At 35.8% G+C, this 20036-nt stretch overlaps 1 protein-coding gene across 2 annotated transcripts in view; it reads right to left on the bottom strand.

Annotated features, from left to right (window-relative positions):
• The window catches only part of MAGI3 (membrane associated guanylate kinase, WW and PDZ domain containing 3), a 231542-nt gene that overhangs the window by 41487 nt on the left and 170019 nt on the right, over nt 1-20036 (bottom strand). For both annotated transcript variants that reach the window (XM_058538824.1, XM_058538825.1), the window contains exons 6-8: nt 17842-17921; nt 6769-6826; nt 2615-2709 (exon numbers count right to left, since the gene is read on the bottom strand). In XM_058538824.1, the coding sequence (XP_058394807.1) occupies nt 2615-2709; nt 6769-6826; nt 17842-17921 (233 nt within the window). The remainder of the gene's footprint in view (nt 1-2614; nt 2710-6768; nt 6827-17841; nt 17922-20036) is intronic.

The following is a 20036-nucleotide window of genomic DNA, read 5'->3' as shown; positions in this document are numbered from 1 at the left end:
GTTCTAATTTCTCTATATCCTTGTCAACACTTGTTATTGTCTGCGTTTTTGGTTATAGCCATTCTAGTGGGCATGGAGTGGTATCTCACTGAGGTTTTGATGCTCATTTCCCTAATGACTTAAATTAACAAGGGTGACTTGTTTCATACTTAGCCCACACTCAGGACTAGTATCAAGCCCAGAGTTATCTGTGTATATCTGCTGCTGCCCCTCTTAGCAAAGTGTTCTAAGAGGTATGCATTAAAGCTTGTTGTCAGAACAGAGCAATCCTTGGGGCTGCCCCATATGGCTGTACAGATTGTGCAGTATGTGAACAGCTCCCTTAAGAGGTAGGGCTTCCCTGGAAATATCGACAAAATAAAAGCACTTGACACTAAAAAAAAAAAAAATCAACAATCAAAAGAGGCGGCTAGGGGCCGCCCCGTGGCTTAGCGGTTAAGTGAGCGCACTCCACTGTTGGCAGCCCGGGTTCGGATCCCGGGCGTGCACCGACGCACCGCTTCTCTGGCCAAGCTGAGGCCGTGTCCCACATACAGCAACTAGAAGGATGTGCAACTACGACATACAGCTATCTACTGGGGCTTTGGGGGAAAAATAAATAAATAAAATTATAAAAAAAAAAAAAAAGAGTCAGCTATACCTATTGTCTCTACTTCTTCACCTCCCATTCTCTCTTCATTCCACTGCAGTTTTGCTTCACTCTCCACTTGCTCTTGCTAGAGTGACAAATGACCTCTGTATTGTCAAATCCAATGTATGCTTTTTGATTTTTACTTTTCTTGACTTTTCAGCAACATGTGACACAAATACTCAACTTCTTTTTGAAACTCATTTCTTCTCATGGCTGCCTATCCCTACAACCTCATCTCTTGTTAGTACCCCAAAAATACTCAATGCTCTGGCCATTCCTATCTGCTCTTTGGCCCCTGGACACCATTTTATGCATTTATGATTTTATACATTCTGTTCCTTCTAGCTGGATGCCTTCTTGCTCCTGTAAAATTATTATCTGTCTGATTTAACTCTTCCTGACACTTCAAGACCCAGTTCAAATGTGTTGTCCTCTGCTTTGAAAGTTTCCCTGCCCCCTTGACCATCTCCACCAAAGCACGGTTGAGCACTCTCTCCTTTACGCCACCTCTGTACCTTGTATATCTCTATTAATAACAATGAGAGCTATCATTTATTGCTCACCATGTACCAGAGACCATTGTAAGCACTTTACCTGTGTTATTTTGCATACTCAGAACCACCTTAAGAGGTTAAGTACTATTATTATTCCTATTTTATAGATGAGGAATCAGAGGCACTAAGAGTTTAGGGAACTCATTCAAGGTTACACAGCTGGGATTCAAACCTGCTCTACCCACTGCACATTTAACTACTATTCTAGGATGGCATCTATCACCATATATTTTAACAATTAGTTTCCTATACTAGAATGTGAACTCTTGAGGGCAAGACCTGTCTTACTCCTAATCATTTTTGAATACCATGTGCTTAGTAAAGCACTGGGCATATATTTGCACTGGGCAAAAATATTTGTTGAACTATAAATGTTTGCTAAATCAAATGCAAAACTTAAGGGAGGGGACTACGTTTTTGAAGAGTAGCTATAAGAAAGAACTGTTGGGGCCGGCCCAGTGGCGTAGTGGTTAAGTTCGTACGCTCTACTTGGGTGGCCCGGGTTTCACAGGTTCAGATCCTGGTCACGGACCTATGCACTGCTCATCAAGCCATGCTGTGGAGGCAGCCCATATACAACATAGAGCAAGATGGGCACAGATGTTAGCTCAGGGACTATCTTCCTCAAGCAAAAGAGGAAGATTGGCAATGGATGGCAGCTCAGGGCCAATCTTAATCACCAAAAAAAAAAAAACAGAACTGTTTCTCTCATGGGCAATAGAAGTAGGGCATCTACTTGATTACTGCAATATGACCGTATAGACCCCTGGTTATTAACGAGAGATGGAGAAGGAAGAGGAGATGGGAGGAATGAGTAGAATGTAAGAAATTCCTAGGCAACTTTTTCAAAATACCTATAGCTGGGCTCATCAAAATCTCAGGACCTATGTATTTTAAAAATGTTCCCCAAATAATCTTGATATTACCTCAATAATCTTGATAATACCTCACAATCCCACTTGAGAATCAATGATGTAGGCAAATAATACGGTGAATTTATTTAGCATTTGTTCATAATAGTTAATGAAGAATCCTGAATTAGACATTAGACATTAGAACTGACATTAGACTAAGCAATTAACTTGGGAGAAGTTCATACTGAACTAGAGATCTAATATTGGCCTGTCCTTAAACATTAGGAAACAATCCAATCTTCAAATCAAAACCTCAAACCTACAACAAAGCTATTTAATCCCTTGTCCCAACAATTTCATACTTTCTATATAAGAGGTATGAGAAAAATCTCAGTATTCTCTAAATGTTCAGATGTTTTATTAAAATTAATCATATCTTTACAGTGACAAAAATCAGACATTCTCTGTTTAATTTCAAAGCCCCAACAGTAAAAAGGTCAAACTCAATTTTATTAATTCAGTATATAAATCTCACAAGTTATTCTTAGAAGAGAAGACCGAGGAAAAAGTTCTACCTGGTTTTGAAGACCCAGTATCAGCCTGTCCTAACTGCTTTTTCCTTTTGGCTTCCTCCACTGGATTTTCAAACTGGGTTTTCTGGTTAAGGTGACTGTAAAATGTAGAAAAATATGCATTTCAGTTTAAGATGAAAGAGATTATTTTTAAATAGACTATTACGCCATTCCATCATCACAGTTTAAGGGACAAATATGTATCATTAGGCTACGGAACACAGAGAAGCTGAAAGATCGCAGTGGAAGGGCTTTTTGGCAACTAAAGAAAGGCCCACAGAAGATGCCTACAAGTCAAAGCTGCTGAAGCATTCACTAGAGCGTCTTCATAAATGTACCCAATATGGCGATTAACAGTTTTCAAAACTGTAGTAGACGGCCTCATATCTAATGCAAGAGAACTGTTGGTAACTGATCAGTTAATTTTTTTTAAAAGACAGTTAATGGTAGGAGGGTTTTAATTTAAGTTTCTCTAAGATGAAGTAGCTGTAAAGACTTTTTGAAGAAATCTAAGTACAGAAGTTTTCTAGAATATTACTATTACTTTTCCAACTGACTCACCCATATCAATTCAGCAGCAAATAAAAAGAGATTTGCTTTTATCAAACTGTATCACAGAACAACTCTTTCTAATTTAAATTTCTTCATAATTATATAATGATTAAATGAATTATGTAATTACAATACAGGTTTAACTGGTATTTCTGATTTGGGAACATTCACAACTGACTCTTGGAAAGCATTCAAGTCTGTGGAGGAAAGCAGAAGAGCACAGGGAAACTAAGAGGGTTGGAGATTAGCCAATAGTAGTCAATATACTATGTGTAATGGTTATTCTGGGAAGTCAGTTAAATGGAAGTTGGTTAAGAATGCAACTATTGTACAAAAGATGTTTAAGACCACAAATAGGTCTACTACAGAAGCCATAGGAATTACATTCTAGCACTTCCATAGTCCAAATATATTTCAGCTAAATGACATGCATTTTCCAGTAGCATCCATTTTAACAAGAAGTGACATTAGTGAATACCAACAATTACACATCAGATTACGAGAATTTCAGATTATGATTGTCTTTAGATCAGCTGAATATTACAAAATCTACATATAAATAGTCATACAACTTGGATAATTACTTTGCCATTTATGAATGTTAACGGTGGTGGTGGAGGAGGGGGCAGCAGGGGCCAAAAAAAAAGAAACCCTCACAGCAAAGTATACTAGCTTTGTCTTTGTTGTTTAGGCTTCTAGTGCATTATTAACCCTGCAACATATGTGGTTCTTTAGTTTCAGAGCTCTAAATATGGCAAGTTCTACTTGACATTCTTTGGGTTCCGATTTCACTAAAACTTAAGTATGCTTCTACTTCACATGAGAGGCACCTCATCAATTGAGTTAACTGTTTAAACCTCTGTGAAAATGAAGATCTTTGTTGTGAAGTTAGGTACCTTTTTTTTTAATTATTATTTATTAGGTACTGACAGTTTACATATTCTTGAAAAAATAAAACTAGAAACTGACACTTAGAAAAGAATAAACCTGTTTAGAAAGAACCTTGGCTCACTTGAACTTCATCAGCTAGAATGATTCACTTTGCCACCCAGGCATTAGAACATAAAAAGCAGTAATTTGTATTTATACTCTCTGTAATGTGTGGGAGAAAAGAGTAGAAGTATGCAAATGAGTAATCCTTTTCCTAAAAATTCTTTGACAAAAGAATATAAGATTTTAGTAAAGAGAGTAATAGCATCTGTCACCTTAAGACTACTCAGATTAAATGCCACCCAAAAAACAAAACAAAAAAGTAAAAACACTCTCCTTTTCACTTAGTTACTTATACCCACAATATTATTAAGATGTAACAGATTTTGTTTTCCATATAACTAGCTATGGGAAGTAAGAGAGGAGAATACTAAAGATTATCAGAAAAATTAAACAAGGGTAGCAAACAAGCGGGACTAAATGTATAATATTTGGAATCTCACCTATATTAAAATTTTGCGTATAATATATGGATTTTTAAAATTCATCTCAACAAACAAATCATTATTCTTTTATGAAGAGCTGGAGATATTAAAGCAGACGCATATTTTGACTTTGCCACCTAAGTGCATCAAGACACTTAATGCAATACAATAAGACAACATTTCTAAATATACAAGCATTCTTATGAAAGGCTTGCCATTAAATTTTTGGAATAATTTTATTTTCAAAAATAGATTAATCCATTTCAGAATCTCATCCTCTAAAATAAATACTTACAAAGAAAAACTGCCATTGCAGTTGGTGTTACTACTACAAGACTCCTGCCAAGAGCAATCATTGTGCCATCTGGTTTGACAAATGAAGAGAGCCAAAGAGTAGCCATTCAAGTAACAGCTTTTTATCTCCATCAGTAAACTCACTGCAGATTACTATGGTCGAGATTCAAAACCTAACTAATCTGGGAATCAAGCCACACTCCACAGCTCAGCTGACTCCATACTATTGTGCATCCTGAGTACAGTGTGCTCTTTCTTAATCTAATAAATTACCCTCCTATAAAATGAGCTCATTCTGGGAACAATCATACAAAATCATGTCACTGCTGCTGCTGTTGCTTCTAATTCAGACTATTTCACATACCTCCATGACAACTGGGAGCAGGTCACTTCAGGATTTACCCTAAAGTTGCTTCAATATTATATCTTTGCTGAATGGGAACCAGATCATTTAGCCCAAGATTTTATAACAGGCAAATAACTTTCACCTCTTGACCATGTATTCAAATTCACTTGGAATGGACAATAAGTGAATGAATATTATCATCTCAGAAATATTCAGCAGTGTCAATGGCAAATAATAGTCGATTGAAGCCCAATTTAAATAGACTAAACTACAAGGGAAAAAAAATCCCACAAAACCTTTTCAGTTGGCCTTCAAATATTCCTTTGACATGAAAAATGGTTCTTTCTTTCTTTATTTAAAAAAATTTTTTTTAAATAAAAAAATGTTATTTTAAAAAAATCACAAAAGAGTTGCTGTATACTTTTCACATCATGGTATCAGGAAAATATTAAATAACAAAATGGAAATAAAATTAGCATAGCCTTTCAATGGAACCAAAATATCGACACTGTGAAGTTATATACCTAAGGGTCAAACTAACTGAGCTGTTTTCTTAGGGTACAGTTAGATTTTAAGAAATCATTCCAAATATCTCCCTAACCACAATGACTCCAATAACAACCTACACATTAGAATAAAGACTAGAGTTACAACAGGACTCAGAGTTACTTACTTTACGAGACCAATGATGAAAAATTAATAAACAATCACAAAACTAGAAGATTCTCATGTTTGCTATTTTTCTAGGTAATAATATCATTTTGTCTTCACTACCTAGGCGTTGGTTCAGACTCCTAGTTTCCAGGTAAATAGTAACATTTCTGATGCAATTATTTGCCTAGTACTATATGCCTGAGGTCAAAATTCTATCTATAGTATCTGGAAAGAAAGCAACCCCAATGGTGAAACCCATGTAGCAATTAGACAAATGAAGAAAAGGGAAAGAAAAATTAGAAGTTGACGTTATCCTAATTTCTCCGACTATCATCGACAGGTGTTTGGTGCTCCACTCCAACATATACTTATGTTTAAATTTAACTATAACAGCTGTTTAGGAAGCAACTTTCACCCCCCAAAAGAATACTAAGTTTTCCTTGATTAACTCCTCAAACAAGAGAACACTTTCAATCATATACTTCAAAACTTTGGATCATTCTGGTACAGCCCTTACAGTTCTTTCACTGCTTTCAGAACCACACAGCTATAGTGCTGGAAGTGACCTTAACAGTTCATCTAGTCCAGTGCCCTCATTTCACAGTTTTCTATCTACTACTTTTCTCTTTAGAGGCTGTAGGAGTAATGATAACATCTCCAGCTATTAATCAGCTGGGCAACTTCTCTCTAGCTCTCTATATTTACTTCAAAGCCAACTTCAAGGGAGCCCAGAGCCAGTGAAGTAAATGCTCACTATCCCTATCTTCTCATTCCCCTAGTGGAAAAACCTGAAAGCTGGACTGCAGAAGCATTACTGTGCTGTATTCAGTATTCCCCAAAGCTGTATAATGAAAGAGAAACATTTGGGAGAATATTAACTGAGGTAACAAACTTACTCAACATAGTATGTCCCATATTGTGGGTCCTCTATTTTCTCCCAGCCATAAGGAAGTTCTGTAAATAAAAAAAAAGAATTGAGTGAAACGCCAAATTCAAAACTAACAGAAAAGAATTCACCAATGAGTGAATTTAAGTATCTTTTATTTCATTATACCAATATTTGGGAGACAAACAGAAAGCTGAGGGCTCACTTTCAAAGAACAAACATAGTTTGAGTCTGAGTGGCTTCTTCAATAGCCAGTGAGTGTCTCAGCAAGTAATTAGAAGCCCAGAACAAAAGATGACATTAAACTCAAAGGTGTTTATCTGAATCATAAGCCATAAAAATGCTAATTATCTTAAAAATCGTCTGGTATATTTTTTTCATTTAAAAAGCTTTACTATGCTGCCGTGAGACACTCTTACCCCACTCTAACACAGGCAGCAGCTGCTTAAGTTTTTCACCGTGATACTTAAGAGTTGTCAATTATTTCTCCTATCACATTCTGACCCACTTCTCCCCAAAGGAAAGTCCAGCCTTGGATTTTTGCCATTTCAAGAGGGCAACCAAGATTTGCTTAAAACTTAAGAAAATACCTACTTTCCCTGGCATTAACTTTATCTGAGTATCTGAAGGAAAATTTATGTAACTACCACAGTGCCTAGTATAGAATCTTTATTTGTGTATGGTAACAAAGAACTATCTTATATAGGATTACTATATATTATTTATTCCAAGTAACTGACAATAAAATACAACCAGAAAAACTGAGGGTAGTTGAATTTCTGATAGTTTAAAAAAAAAAAAATTTCTGGTCTTTCCAACATAAACTGACCTTGTCAAGAAAGAATTTTCTTTTCCCTCCCTCTCTGTTTTCCAAGGTAAGCTTCTGAAGAATCATTTTATTAGTCAGACATGGATTAAGTTGGCAAGAATGTTCCTGGCTGGTGGTTTTAGTGCTATCAGTTACACATAGGAGCCTAGCAAGAAAGATTTTTTTAAAAACCCACAGTTGTACAGTATGATGACCTGCACTTTTATTTTCAATTTCTTTTAGAGTATTTTTCTGCTATGCTGAAACACACACACACACACACAAATGATGTATCCTAAATAACAAATAGGCTTAGAATACATCAAAAGAGTTACTAATTTTATATCACTTAGCTGCAATTATGATATATTGACTTTGCAAGTAAAAATTACATTATAATGAACCTGACAAGCTAGACAAACTGCTATGCTCTAAGAAAAATTATTATTCCACATTCAGAACAAAACGAGAGAACAGAATGACCAGCCTCTTGATGAAAAGCTCTGAATCACCTCTACCCCCTTTCTCCAGAATGTTTTTCTGCCTGTGTATACACATATTGATTGATGGTTTTGAAGCTTGGTGAGTTTTTGTGGATTTCCTTTGAAGGACCTCGTTGAAATGTCTGAGGTAGAAAAGATGAGAATAGTTGAAAAGTAACTACTATGTGAAAACAGAACAAAACAACTGAGAAGAACTGAGGTACACCTCAGTTCACTTCGATCCTCCACAGCTACAAAGCAAACAATCATCAATTAAATAGGTACAATATTTTATGATCAACCAACCGTTACGTGGATAAGAGTATTTGTTAGATTATATCTGTAAAAAATGCTCTATAATAATATTACCAAAGCCTTATCATTAAGGATCTTCCACAAAAGAGATTTTTTTCTGTAATAGAAATTTTCTTGAAATAGCATGGGAACTGAATAGTGCTGTGTAAGGATGAATTCTGCAACTGCACCACAAGTGGATTTATGCTTTGTCTTTAAAGAAGCTTGGAGAATTGAAGGAACTATAGAGATAGCTGACACATTCCATTTGATATCTGAAAAATTCACAAAAAAGGACGTATTAATACTTAATAAGGATAAAGGATCAACATAAATATATTTCAGTGTTAACCTGGAAGTTCATTCAGCATTTTAGTTAGCACTTAAAGCAACTGGCAACTAACAGATAAAGTATAGCCCTCTCTTTAGGAGAGTAAACAAATTGGCAATTTACCTTCTGGGTTATTTAGTAATCACTTTAAACCCTTACCAGTGATATCATTAGCCAGTTTTCTGCAGGGCAGATTAATGCAAATAAAGATGTAGTTATTATTTGCACATTTAAAGAAAGGTTATAAAAGAAAGACTAAAATACCAAGCAATTTTATACACTATGCTGTGGGTCAGTTCATTCACTACTTTCCTTCCCTTTTTTCTTCCTATTTTTCCTTCCTTCCTTCCTTCTCTTCCTCTTCCCTCCTTCTTCCCTATGCAAAAAATAAAAGTTAGAAAAAGAATACAGTTCTTGACCTCAAGGAGTTCATAGTCTAAACAGGAAGACAGAAGAGACAAACCATATAACGAAGATAAAGACGAGCTATCTTGGGGAATGCAGAGGAATGACACCAATTGCCTGGTAAGAGTAGCTATCAGGAAAGCCTTTTAAAGAGGGTGATGTCTTGAAGGATGAGTAGGGGTTGGGGAGAGGCAGACCATTCCAGACAGACCAAAGAGCATGGAGGTGTTAAGAATGCTTGGCATTTTCAGTAATTACAAATAATTTGATAGGGTTGGAGTGAAGGTTGTATGCAAGGTGCTTGTCTTATAAGCACCAAATCACATTCCTGGAGTGCTGTGTTAAGGAGTTTGATCTTTATTTTGATGATGATGGAACTGATTAAGCTCGACTGTGACATGATTAAATTTATATTTGAGAAAGATTATGGGCAGTAGTAATAGAGGATGAAACAGATGGAGTGGAATGAGAATAAAGGCAGACAAACAAGAAAATCATTAATAACCTAGATAAGAAATTGTGAAGCCTGGAACTAAGGCAGTGGTAGTGGGAATAGAGAAAGAATGGATAAAAGAGACAATGAAGCCAAAGTAATAGGACTCAATGACATGAAGATTGAGGGAAGAAAAGAAGGGAAGAGGCCAAGATGATTCCCAGGCTAACGGCCCTTCTGGCATGAAAATGACACACTATCAAATATTTACTGAATACTTACTATGAAAATAGCCAGGGGAATAGGAATGAGGTATTAATTTGGATTTAAAGGCATTTAACAAACAGATAATATGTAAAAAATGCCTAGTGTAGTGCCTAGCATCAGTGGACATTCAAGAGATGACAGGTCTTTTAAAGTCAGAAATAATAGAACTTGGTAGTTAACTGCAATGAAGAGGATAAGGTGAGGAAAAAGTTGAGGATGATAACCAGTGTTTGGCTCAAGGAACTGGAAGGATGTGATGTCATTTGCTGAGGGCGAGAACAGAAGGTATACAGAAGATTTAGCTCAGTTTGGGAGGTCTTACATTTGAGGGGCCTGTGCAATACCTCGTAGAGATATCTAACAATCTATTGGAAATATAAACCTAATCCTGAAAAGAAAAATATAGGAAGATAAGGATTGGGGTGATAGTGTAGTTAAAGCTATGGCATTAGACAAGATTACCTAGATAAATTATGAATAGAAAAGGTAGAGAATAGAACCTTAGCAGCATTAAAACAATTTAAAGAGCAGACGGAGAAAGTAAGAATAGAGGAAACGGTGTCAAAGAATATAGAATAGGAGAGCATGGTCAACACTAACAAATGCTTTGTAAAGCTGTAGGGACTAAAGATAAGGGCTAAAAAGAATCCACCAAATTTGGCAATGAGAAGGTTACTGGTAACCTTAAGAAAAGCAGTTTCACTGAAAAGGTAGAGGGCAAAAGTCAGCGTACTGTAGTACTGAAGAGTGAAACGGGAGGTGGTGTCCTTAAGAAGAGATGGCTCTTATTTCTTTTGTGAAACTTGGCTGTGAAAAAGATAGTGTGAGAACTACGGGAAGAAGTAGGGTCAAGAAAAAATGCGTTTATTCACTTTTGAGATAGCAAAGACCTAACCATATTTTTCTGTTAGAAGCTAAAGCATTATCCCCAAAAGTTGATTCAAAAGGCAAAACTATTCTGGCATATCAAACAGCTGGTTGGTTCTAAAGCCTATAAATTTATCTTTCTTTCTTTCCTCTTCCCAAAATAGGATTTTTCTTATTTAAATATATGAATTACAATTGTTTTTTCATTGTAGAGCTCTATTCAGTTGATAATTTTCTTTTATCATTCTCTAAGCTCCAAAATGACATCAACATTCAATACATTTTAGTAAAAAATGCCTTTACTAAAATTTAATCTTTCTTTCATCACAAGAGAAAAGGGGTGAGTTGAGAGTAAAATGGACTCTTGATGTTGTATTTTTAAGATAACTATTCAACCAAAACACCAATTATTTTATTTGAATGGAAGATAAATATGTACATCAATTAAACCATCAGATACAGCATAAAGACAAAGTTGAGTTCTGAATATCAGAAGACTGGGGAGGAAAGGGCAAGTGTTAGAAACTGTAAGGTTTTCCTAGAAGATCTTAAATGTTCAGCACAATGCAGAGAATATCTTGAACCACAAAAACTTCTATTTAAAATATTATTATTATTATCCCCTTTTGAGCATCTACTCTGTGGAAAGCACTGTGGAGAATACCAATGTAAGTCAGATATAGCCTAGCATGGAAATAGCCTATTGTGAGGCTATTTCCCCCCATTCAGGAAGGAGACAAATATACAGCCAAAGTGGTAAAGGTTGGCTGAGCATAAAACAAATAGGCTCAAGGTTCCAAATTATGGGGTCCCCACAGGTAGGTACAGGCAATGTTAGAAAGGCATAGCAGTTGTGGAGATGGGAGAACAGCCCTTATATTAAAAGGTTTTGAACATTCTTAGAATACTGAATGCCATTTGGGTTGCTCCATCTTAAGAAAGATGTAATTAGGATGACCGTATAATGTACTGTCCACTTTTGAGAGTAAAAGGAGGTACTATTAATAATTATGCTGGGACAACAGGAATAAGCTGGATTAGTCCTGGGCTAACCAAAACATATGGTCACCTTAATGTAAAGAATATAGGGGGACACACTCATCCAATTTTTCAAATTTCCAAGAGGGGAAAGAACGGGAGAAACATTTCCAGTTTGTCTGAGCCCCTTGACTTTCTTCTCCAAGCAAGAAAGAATGTCTTATCTGACTGGGGAGTTCTAGAAAACGAATTCAGTATGCTTGGCTCTTGGATTCTTTTGCTGTTTTGGATGTCAGACTGCGGGCAGAGAGGGTACAATCTCGTCTGGTCTCCACCACGCCTGCCTTGTGGGAGGAGGCCTGCAGTTGAATACAGAGGCCCGAGACTGAATGCTTAAGTCTGCCTCCTGTCGGGGTAAAATATTAGTAAGCCCACACAGATGCAGTGCTAAAGTCATGTTCACTGTCAGTTGGCATTCTAATCTCATCTCTGTTTCCTGTGTCTTATTTCTCTATTGGCTTCAAACTAGTGAATGAAGTCAGACTTATTATTTATTGCCTCCTCTCAGAACTTTATAGAGATTAAAAAATATTTTCAAGAAGGATGACCAAAATATCTGGGGGATAGAGTAGCTTCTTTCCTTCCTCTTTCTTTTCCCTCCTGTCTTCCTCCCATGCTTCCAAACATTTAAGTCTCTCCCAAAGGGATATATAGAGAAACATGACAAAATCATTGCTCTTATAGTTACACTGCAATACAATTAGTGCTACCATAGATATATGTCATATGGTACTATTGAGTACAGAGGAGAGAACACCTACTTCTGACCTGGAAGAGAATGACAGAGGAGGCTACAAAGAAATTATACTTTAGATTTGAGCTTAGAAGGATAAGGAGGTATGAGCCATGTGGACACGGAACAAGGCTGGTTCCTGGCAGAAGAAATGGGCATAAGGCAAAGGCAAAGACAAAAATGTCATATTTATGACATGAAAATACTTTGAAAAAGAAATATAGAATATGGTTCAATTATAAAATATCTTTAATATGTCAGCAAGGAGTCTACACTTTATTCTGCTGACAGTAGGGAGCATCGTAGGTATCTGAGAAAGGGATATGTGTGAAGGCAGTTCTATTTTAGAAAGATTAATAGGCAATGTAGCTCAAATTTTTTGATCATATAGCCTTATAAGTAAAAAATTTGAACATGTACCTACAAGATATGTAAATTTATTCATAATATATATGTTGTTGTTAGTGTCATCAAATCAATTCCAACTCCTAGTGACCCAGTATACACACAGCAGAACCCTGCCCGATCTTTTTGTGCCATCGTCTCACCTTCCGGCACTGTATCAGACAATGCTCCACTGCTATTCATAGGGTTTTTATGGCCAATTTTTTCAGAAGTGGGTGGTGAGGTCCTTCTTCCTAGTCTGTCTAGTCTGGAAGCTCTGCTGAAACCTGTCCACCATGGGTGACCCTGCTGGTATTTGAAATACCGGCAGCATAGCTTTCAGCATCACAGCAACACGTAGCTGTCACAGTGTGACAACCAACAGATATGTATGATATATATGTACTACTCTACTAATATGTACGTAATAAAGCATACATAAAACACAATTTTACAAAGGAGATGAAGACTAAATGAAAAAATAACACTATTTTACCTCAATGTGGTTTAAAAAAGTGGGGCTGGCCCAGTGACATTGCGGTTAAGTTTGCGTGCTCCACTTCAGTGGCCCGGGTTTCCCAGGTTTGGATCCCACACACGGACCTACACACTGCTTATCAAGCCATGCTGTGGTGGCGTCCCTCATATAAAGTAGAGGAAGATGGGTAAAGATGTGAGCCCAGGGCCAATCTTCCTCAGCAAAAAGAGGAGGATTGGCAATGGATGTGAGCTCAGGGCTAATCTTCCTCACCATAAAAAAAAAAAAGTGACATATTAAACATGTCAGCTCCGCCATTTTCTTACTGTTAGCTTGGGCTTGCTATATACTTGTATTACCTTAAATCAGTAGTATCTTTGCAGAAATCTTCTTCAGCCATATTTCAATTTTGTGTGGATTAAAACTATAGAACACAGTCTATAAATCCACTTAACTGGGCACAAGTAAACCACAAAACTTCACAGTGCCCTTAACACAAGTAAGGGTGCCAAACCCATTCTTCCCTCCAGACACTCTGGGTAGCGTTATGTAATAATCTGACATATGGAATGAGTAAGAACATCATCGATAATCTGTATATAAAATAGTAGGGAAGCTTAATTTATTTTTTTCCCAATAGGAACATTAAGAAAAATAAGTTCTGACATTTTCTTCCTGTACCCAAATAGATAATTTGAGCACCACCATCTTGGAGATCACTGGGACAAAGGACATAGTATTGGAGGAGGATAGGTAACTGTAGGAAAAAAGACCAAGAATAACCCAAGTGTGTGGTGATTACAGAAATGGAGAGGAAGATAAAATATAAAAGAAAAAGCATGAATAGATAGAGGATAGATGGATAGATAGCTATGTGAAAAAGCAAATACAGTAAAATGTTCCTTGTAAAATCTCAGTGGTGGGCATACATGTATTCACTGTAAAATTCTTTCAATTTTTCTTTATGTTGGAAATTTTTCAAAATATTGGCAAAATATAGAAAAAAGAAAGAGCAACAGGAATTGGAAACTATATAGGGAATACAGCAAAAGGAGAGGAGAAGTAAGTATGACTCAAAGGATTTTGGCGCAGATTATGAGGATGGTACCTATGACAGAAAGAAGGATGGGGTGACTTTAGGAGAAAGAGGTTAAATTCAGTTTTAAATATGTGTATTTGAAGTGCTAGTAAGATAACCAAAAAGAAAGTCTCAAATGCAGTAGGAAATACAGAAATAGAATTCAGAACAGAGGACAATACTAGAGATTCCAATAAGGGGCCAGCTACAATAAATTGGTAGTTAAAGCTATGAAAATAAATACATTCTACAAAAGAAAACAGGAAAAGGCAGAGAATTGAACTGAAACAATTAGTGAGCAGGAAAACGAATTTTGATCAGCAAAAGAGACATGTCTGAGACGACTAATACTACATTCACAATCTCTAAAAAGTCAACTTCTATAGTATTATATACTCTAGTTTACAGTGGCTGATTTCATCATGAGGAACTTACTGTTGAAAGCCTTATAGACAAGGTAAGTATGTTATAAAAAATTATTTTAAAAATTATTTATTGAAGTATAATTTACACACAACAAAATGCACAGATCTTAAGTGCTCCTTCAATGATTAAAAAATCAATTTAAGTGCTTGTTCAATTATAAAAAAATGAGTTTTGGCAACTGCGTGTGCCTGCGTAACCACCACCCCAAACAAGATGGAAAATATATCCATCATTCCAGAGAATTATTTCAAATCACCCCACTTCCCTCCTCTCTCCTCATTTTCTGACTTCTATCAGCATAGATGAGTTTGCCTGCTCTCAGACTTTAAATAATGGCTAATTGAGTATCCATTCTTTTGTGTCTGGCTTCTTTTATTCAACGTGTTTCTGAGATTCATCCATGTCATTGAGTGTTATCAATAGTTTTTTCTTTTTATTGATGAGTAGTATTTCACTGCATGAATATACTACAAATTGTTTATCCATTCTCTTGTTGATGGATATCTGGGATGTTTCCAGGTTTGAGCTATTATGAATAAGGCTGTCATGATCATTCAGGTAAAATCTTTTTGGGAATAAATGTTTTCATTTCTCTTGAGAAAATACCTCATAGGAAACTGCCAAAAGTGCTCCAAAGTGCTCACATAATTTTACATCCCCACCAACAAGGGCAAGTTCCAGTTGCTCTACAATTCCACCAAACTTGGGTATTGTCAGTGTATTTGACTTTAGCCCTTCTAGGGAGTAGGAATCACTGTAGTGATGACTAATGATAGCACCTTTTCATGCTCTTATTGGCTATTGTTTTATCTTCTTTTGTAAAATATCTGTTCAAGTCCTCTGGCAAATACTTTTATTGAGGTATAATTTATATATCATAAAAGTCATATGTTTTAAGTGTACAATTCAATGATTTTTAATAATTTACTGAGTTGTGCAACCATCACCACAATCCAGTTTTAGAACATTTCCATCACCCCAATAAGATCCCTTGCGCTGTTTACAGTTAATCTCTATTCCCATCCTCAGCACCGGGTAACCACTAATCTACTTTGTCTCTATAGATTTGCCTATTCTAGACATTTCATACGAATGGAATCATAAAATAGCTGGTCTTTTGTGTCTAGTTTCTTTCACTTAGCCTAACATTTTTGAGGTTCGTTCATGTTGTAGCATGTATAGTATTTCATTTCTTTCTATTGCTGAACAGTATTCCATTATATGATTATACCATATTTTATTTATCCATACATTCGTTGATGGACATTTGGGTTGTTTCCACTTTTTAGCTATTATGAATGTTGCTCCTATGAATATTTACATGCGAGTCTTTGTATGGACATAAGTTTTCATTCTTCTTGGGTAGATATCTAGGAGTGGAACTGCTAGGTAATATTGTAAATTTATATTTAAGCTTTTAAGAAACTGCCAAACTGCTTTCCAAAGCAGTTGTACCATTTTATATTCTGCCCAGCAATGTACAAGGGTTACTGTTTCTCTCCATCTTTGCTAATCCCAAAGTCATGAAGATACTCTCCTAAATTTTCTTCCAAAAGCTTTTGTGATTAGGTTTTTGATCCATCTGAAATTAATTTTTGTGTTTGGAGTGAGGTGTAGTTGAAGTTCATTTTTCCTTATGAACATCCAGTTGTTCCAGCACCATTTGTTAAAGATATTTTTCTTCCCTCATTGAATTGACTTGGCACCTTGGCTGCAAATTGAGTGATCACATATGTGCGTATCTATTTCTGGATTCTCTATCCTGATCTATTTGTCAATCCTTATGCCAATATCACACTGTCTTGATTACTGTAGCTTTATAGTAAGTCTTCAAATCTGGTAGCCTAAATCCTTTACCTTTGTCCTTTTTTAAGATTGTTTGGCTAACTAGAGCCTTTGTATTTCCATACATATTTTAGAATCAGCATGTCAATTTCTTCAAAATAGACTTCTAGGATTTTGATTGGGATTGTATTGAATCTAGAAATCAATTTAGGGAGAATGAACATCATTAACAATATTATGTCATCCAATCTAGGAACACAGTATGTCTCTTCAATTATTTTAGGTCTTCATTAATTTCTTTCAGTGATGTTTTGTAGTTTTTAGTGTAAAGGACTTGCACATCTTCCAGTAGATTTGCTCCAAGGTATCTATTTTTTTTATATCATTGCAAATATAATTTTAAATAATTCCATTTTCCAATTGTTTGTTCCTAGAAATATTCTTAATATTGGAAGCATGCTGAACCAAATTTGTGTTAATTCTGTTTAATATTTTTATAAATTGGAATTCAGTCTATAGGAGGACTACTTGAACCTCATTCTAAGCCCCTCATTTTTTAACCAAGGTAAATAATTTCTGACGAGTGATACAAAATGAACGCAAATTTCATTCATCTGCACCCTATATTCAAGAAGGCATAGCAAACAATTTTGGTTGGGGAAAATTCTATACTTATTTGTAAGACTAGACCATTACACAGAACCTGTAATATACAAGACAGACAAGTATTATTATCTAATGATTCTTAGAGAAATAATTTTTCTACTAAGCAGTTAAAATTGTGTGTGGGGTAAGGGTGGGGTGGGGGTATATTAGAGAAGTTCATCGAGTCTCTACTGTTGCTCTAAATGGCTACTACAGATACAAGTATATCTATCCTAGTGATACTAAATTAAATATATTTTTGAAGGCTCAATAGGAATGATGAGGCTACCCTCTGGTTGAGAATGTACCTAATTTATTAATATATTTATTTAGAATTTTAACAGTTTGTCTTTAAAACAAATGTTTAAAAAAAGGCAAATTTACTTTTATTAAGATTTTTTTTTAAGGATTTAACTGTATAATCCTCAAAAAGAGAGAAATAAAGTCTCTCATAAAATTAGATGCAATGACATAATGACCAGAGTCGGCTGATTATGATATCCACCCGCTGCCATGTGCTTATGCACGTGATAGTTTGTTCAGGGTATTGGAAAACTCACTATCTAAGCAAGAAGAGCAAGCAGGGATTAAAAGAATAAGTACGGTATAAAAGGTTTCTGAATCTCTACCTCCATCTTCACAGTCTTCAGGTGCTTTGGCTTTCTTACAAAGACGAGGATCCAACCAGGTGGTTGTCTTGGTATTGTGGCTGTAGAATAAAGATTTCAATTAGAAATAGTAAAGAGGGAGAAAAGTATTTCAAAAGCCAAGACTAAAAGTGACTAGAAGGTACGTGATGTTTGAACATTTATCTCCTTCAAGCTCCGTTTGTAGACCTCTGAGTCAATAATCCTATTGTTCTCCCTCTGTTACTTCAAAACTGCCATAAAGGAAAGGTAATGCTTGAGGCACTAATTTGAGAATGAAGACTCTAAGGAAGGGATGAAATGCCAAGTACAGAATAAATATACCTATTGAAGCAGTCAAAATGTTTCAAAGGGTGAGCACATAGCCCCATACTGTGCACTAAGCTAGCTGAAAAAGCTGCTTGAAAACCTTGTTTGCTTGCTGGCTGAATTCCTTCCTCCCTCCCTTCAAAAAACACCATATTTCTTAAATGCCTATGATGTGTGGGCACTGTGCTGGGGGCTGGGGATATAAAGATAGAGTCTCTGCCCTCACAGGGGCTCTTTAAAATAAAATAAAGTTACATAAAATTTAAGTTTTAAAGTGTCTGTTTCTGCAACATGCAAGCAAAAATGATGGGTCTAGTTAAACTCAACTCTACAAAACTAAGTTTTCATCAGTATGGACCATATATTTAACAGAAAAAAAAACGTAGAACAAAAATACCCCCCACACCCCTTTTTATGTAGTAGGCCACAGATGCTTTCAAAGAGCAGTGTCTGTTTAATTTCATTATAGGTTACAATCAGTTAGCTTCAGACCAAGTCACCATGCAGCAGATCTAATGCTAAAACAAAACTATTACACTGCTGAGTAGACAAACAGCGTTATAGTTAAGTATCTGAAATATGAGGATATTAAAGAAAGAAAAAATCATAGAAGAAAATATACAGGAAGGCAAAAAAATGTAAATTAAAGTTATTATCAAAGTACTGTGAGAGTAACAATGTAAACAAATTATCTTTTCTTGATGTCTTTAACATCAGATTAACTCACTAACCTCTACATTTCCTGACCCACTCAGGAAATGAAGCCAACGGTTTCAGGGAATTAATCATATCTTCTGTACCTTTTCTAACTCCTGAGCTATTCACAGAGCTAGCTATGCAGCCCCTTCTTACACACTGCCAGGTATGATACTAGTTGGTAGAGTGTAGTAGGAACACTTTGTATGCTGAATAATGGATAATCTAATGAGAAACTGATATTGTTTCTAGAAAGTCTGTGTTACCCATTCTGTCAGAGAGATAATTTCCCCAAACTAAAACCAGGTAAATTAATTTTAGCAAAATGAAAAGGATCAGAACTCCAGAGAGACCTAGGAGCATGCAGATATTTAGGGGGAAAAAAAAAAATCTTAGCATATCTTGCTAAACAAACTTCAAAATTGCTAGGTAAGAAAATCTTAACTTTGGTTAATGATTCAAAATTTTTACTGCCAAATTAGCAGATGTAGGCAATCTGCTAGGATATTACCCGATATTTCCCAAGGTAAAGAAATGCCTATAGGGGCTATACCCAAAACATAACAGCTAAACACTATAGACCTCTATTAATATTCTTTTCTTACAGATGCATGATTTAACAGCAGCAGTAACTCAGACCAAACACATTAGCTATAGCAAACAAGAGAGCTTTATCTAGCAGCAAAAACATTCAACTATATTCTAGATATTAACCCCTTATCAGATATATGGTTTGCAAATATTTTCTCCTATTCCATAGGTTGCTTTTTCACTCTGTTGATTGTTTCCCTTTGCTGCACAAAAGTTTTTTAAGTTTGATGTAGTCCCATTTGTCTATTTTTGCTTGTGTTGCCTATGCTTTTGGTGTCACATCCAAGAAGTCCTTGCCAAATTCAATGTCAGGAAGCTTTTCCCCTATGTTTTCTTCTAGGAGTTTTATAATTTCAGATCTTACATTTAGGCCTTTAATCCATTTTAATAATGTTCCCCTACAAAGACATTTCTTTTATAAATTCTTCTTCCAGTCCTATAATTGACTAACTTATCCCTGTTTTCAGGGTGAAGTACTGTCAGATTCAATGTCTCAAAATCTGCTTCTAAAGGTATTAGCCACTTGTAGTGACTCTCCATCTTACTCTTGGAGGTTTACCTCTAAAGTCACCATGAAAGTC

Source organism: Diceros bicornis, chromosome 4 (assembly GCF_020826845.1).
Source record: "Diceros bicornis minor isolate mBicDic1 chromosome 4, mDicBic1.mat.cur, whole genome shotgun sequence".
NCBI lineage: Eukaryota > Metazoa > Chordata > Mammalia > Perissodactyla > Rhinocerotidae > Diceros > Diceros bicornis.
The sequence above is the reverse complement of the archived record's forward strand: the minus strand, read 5'-3'. Positions and strand labels throughout refer to the sequence as shown.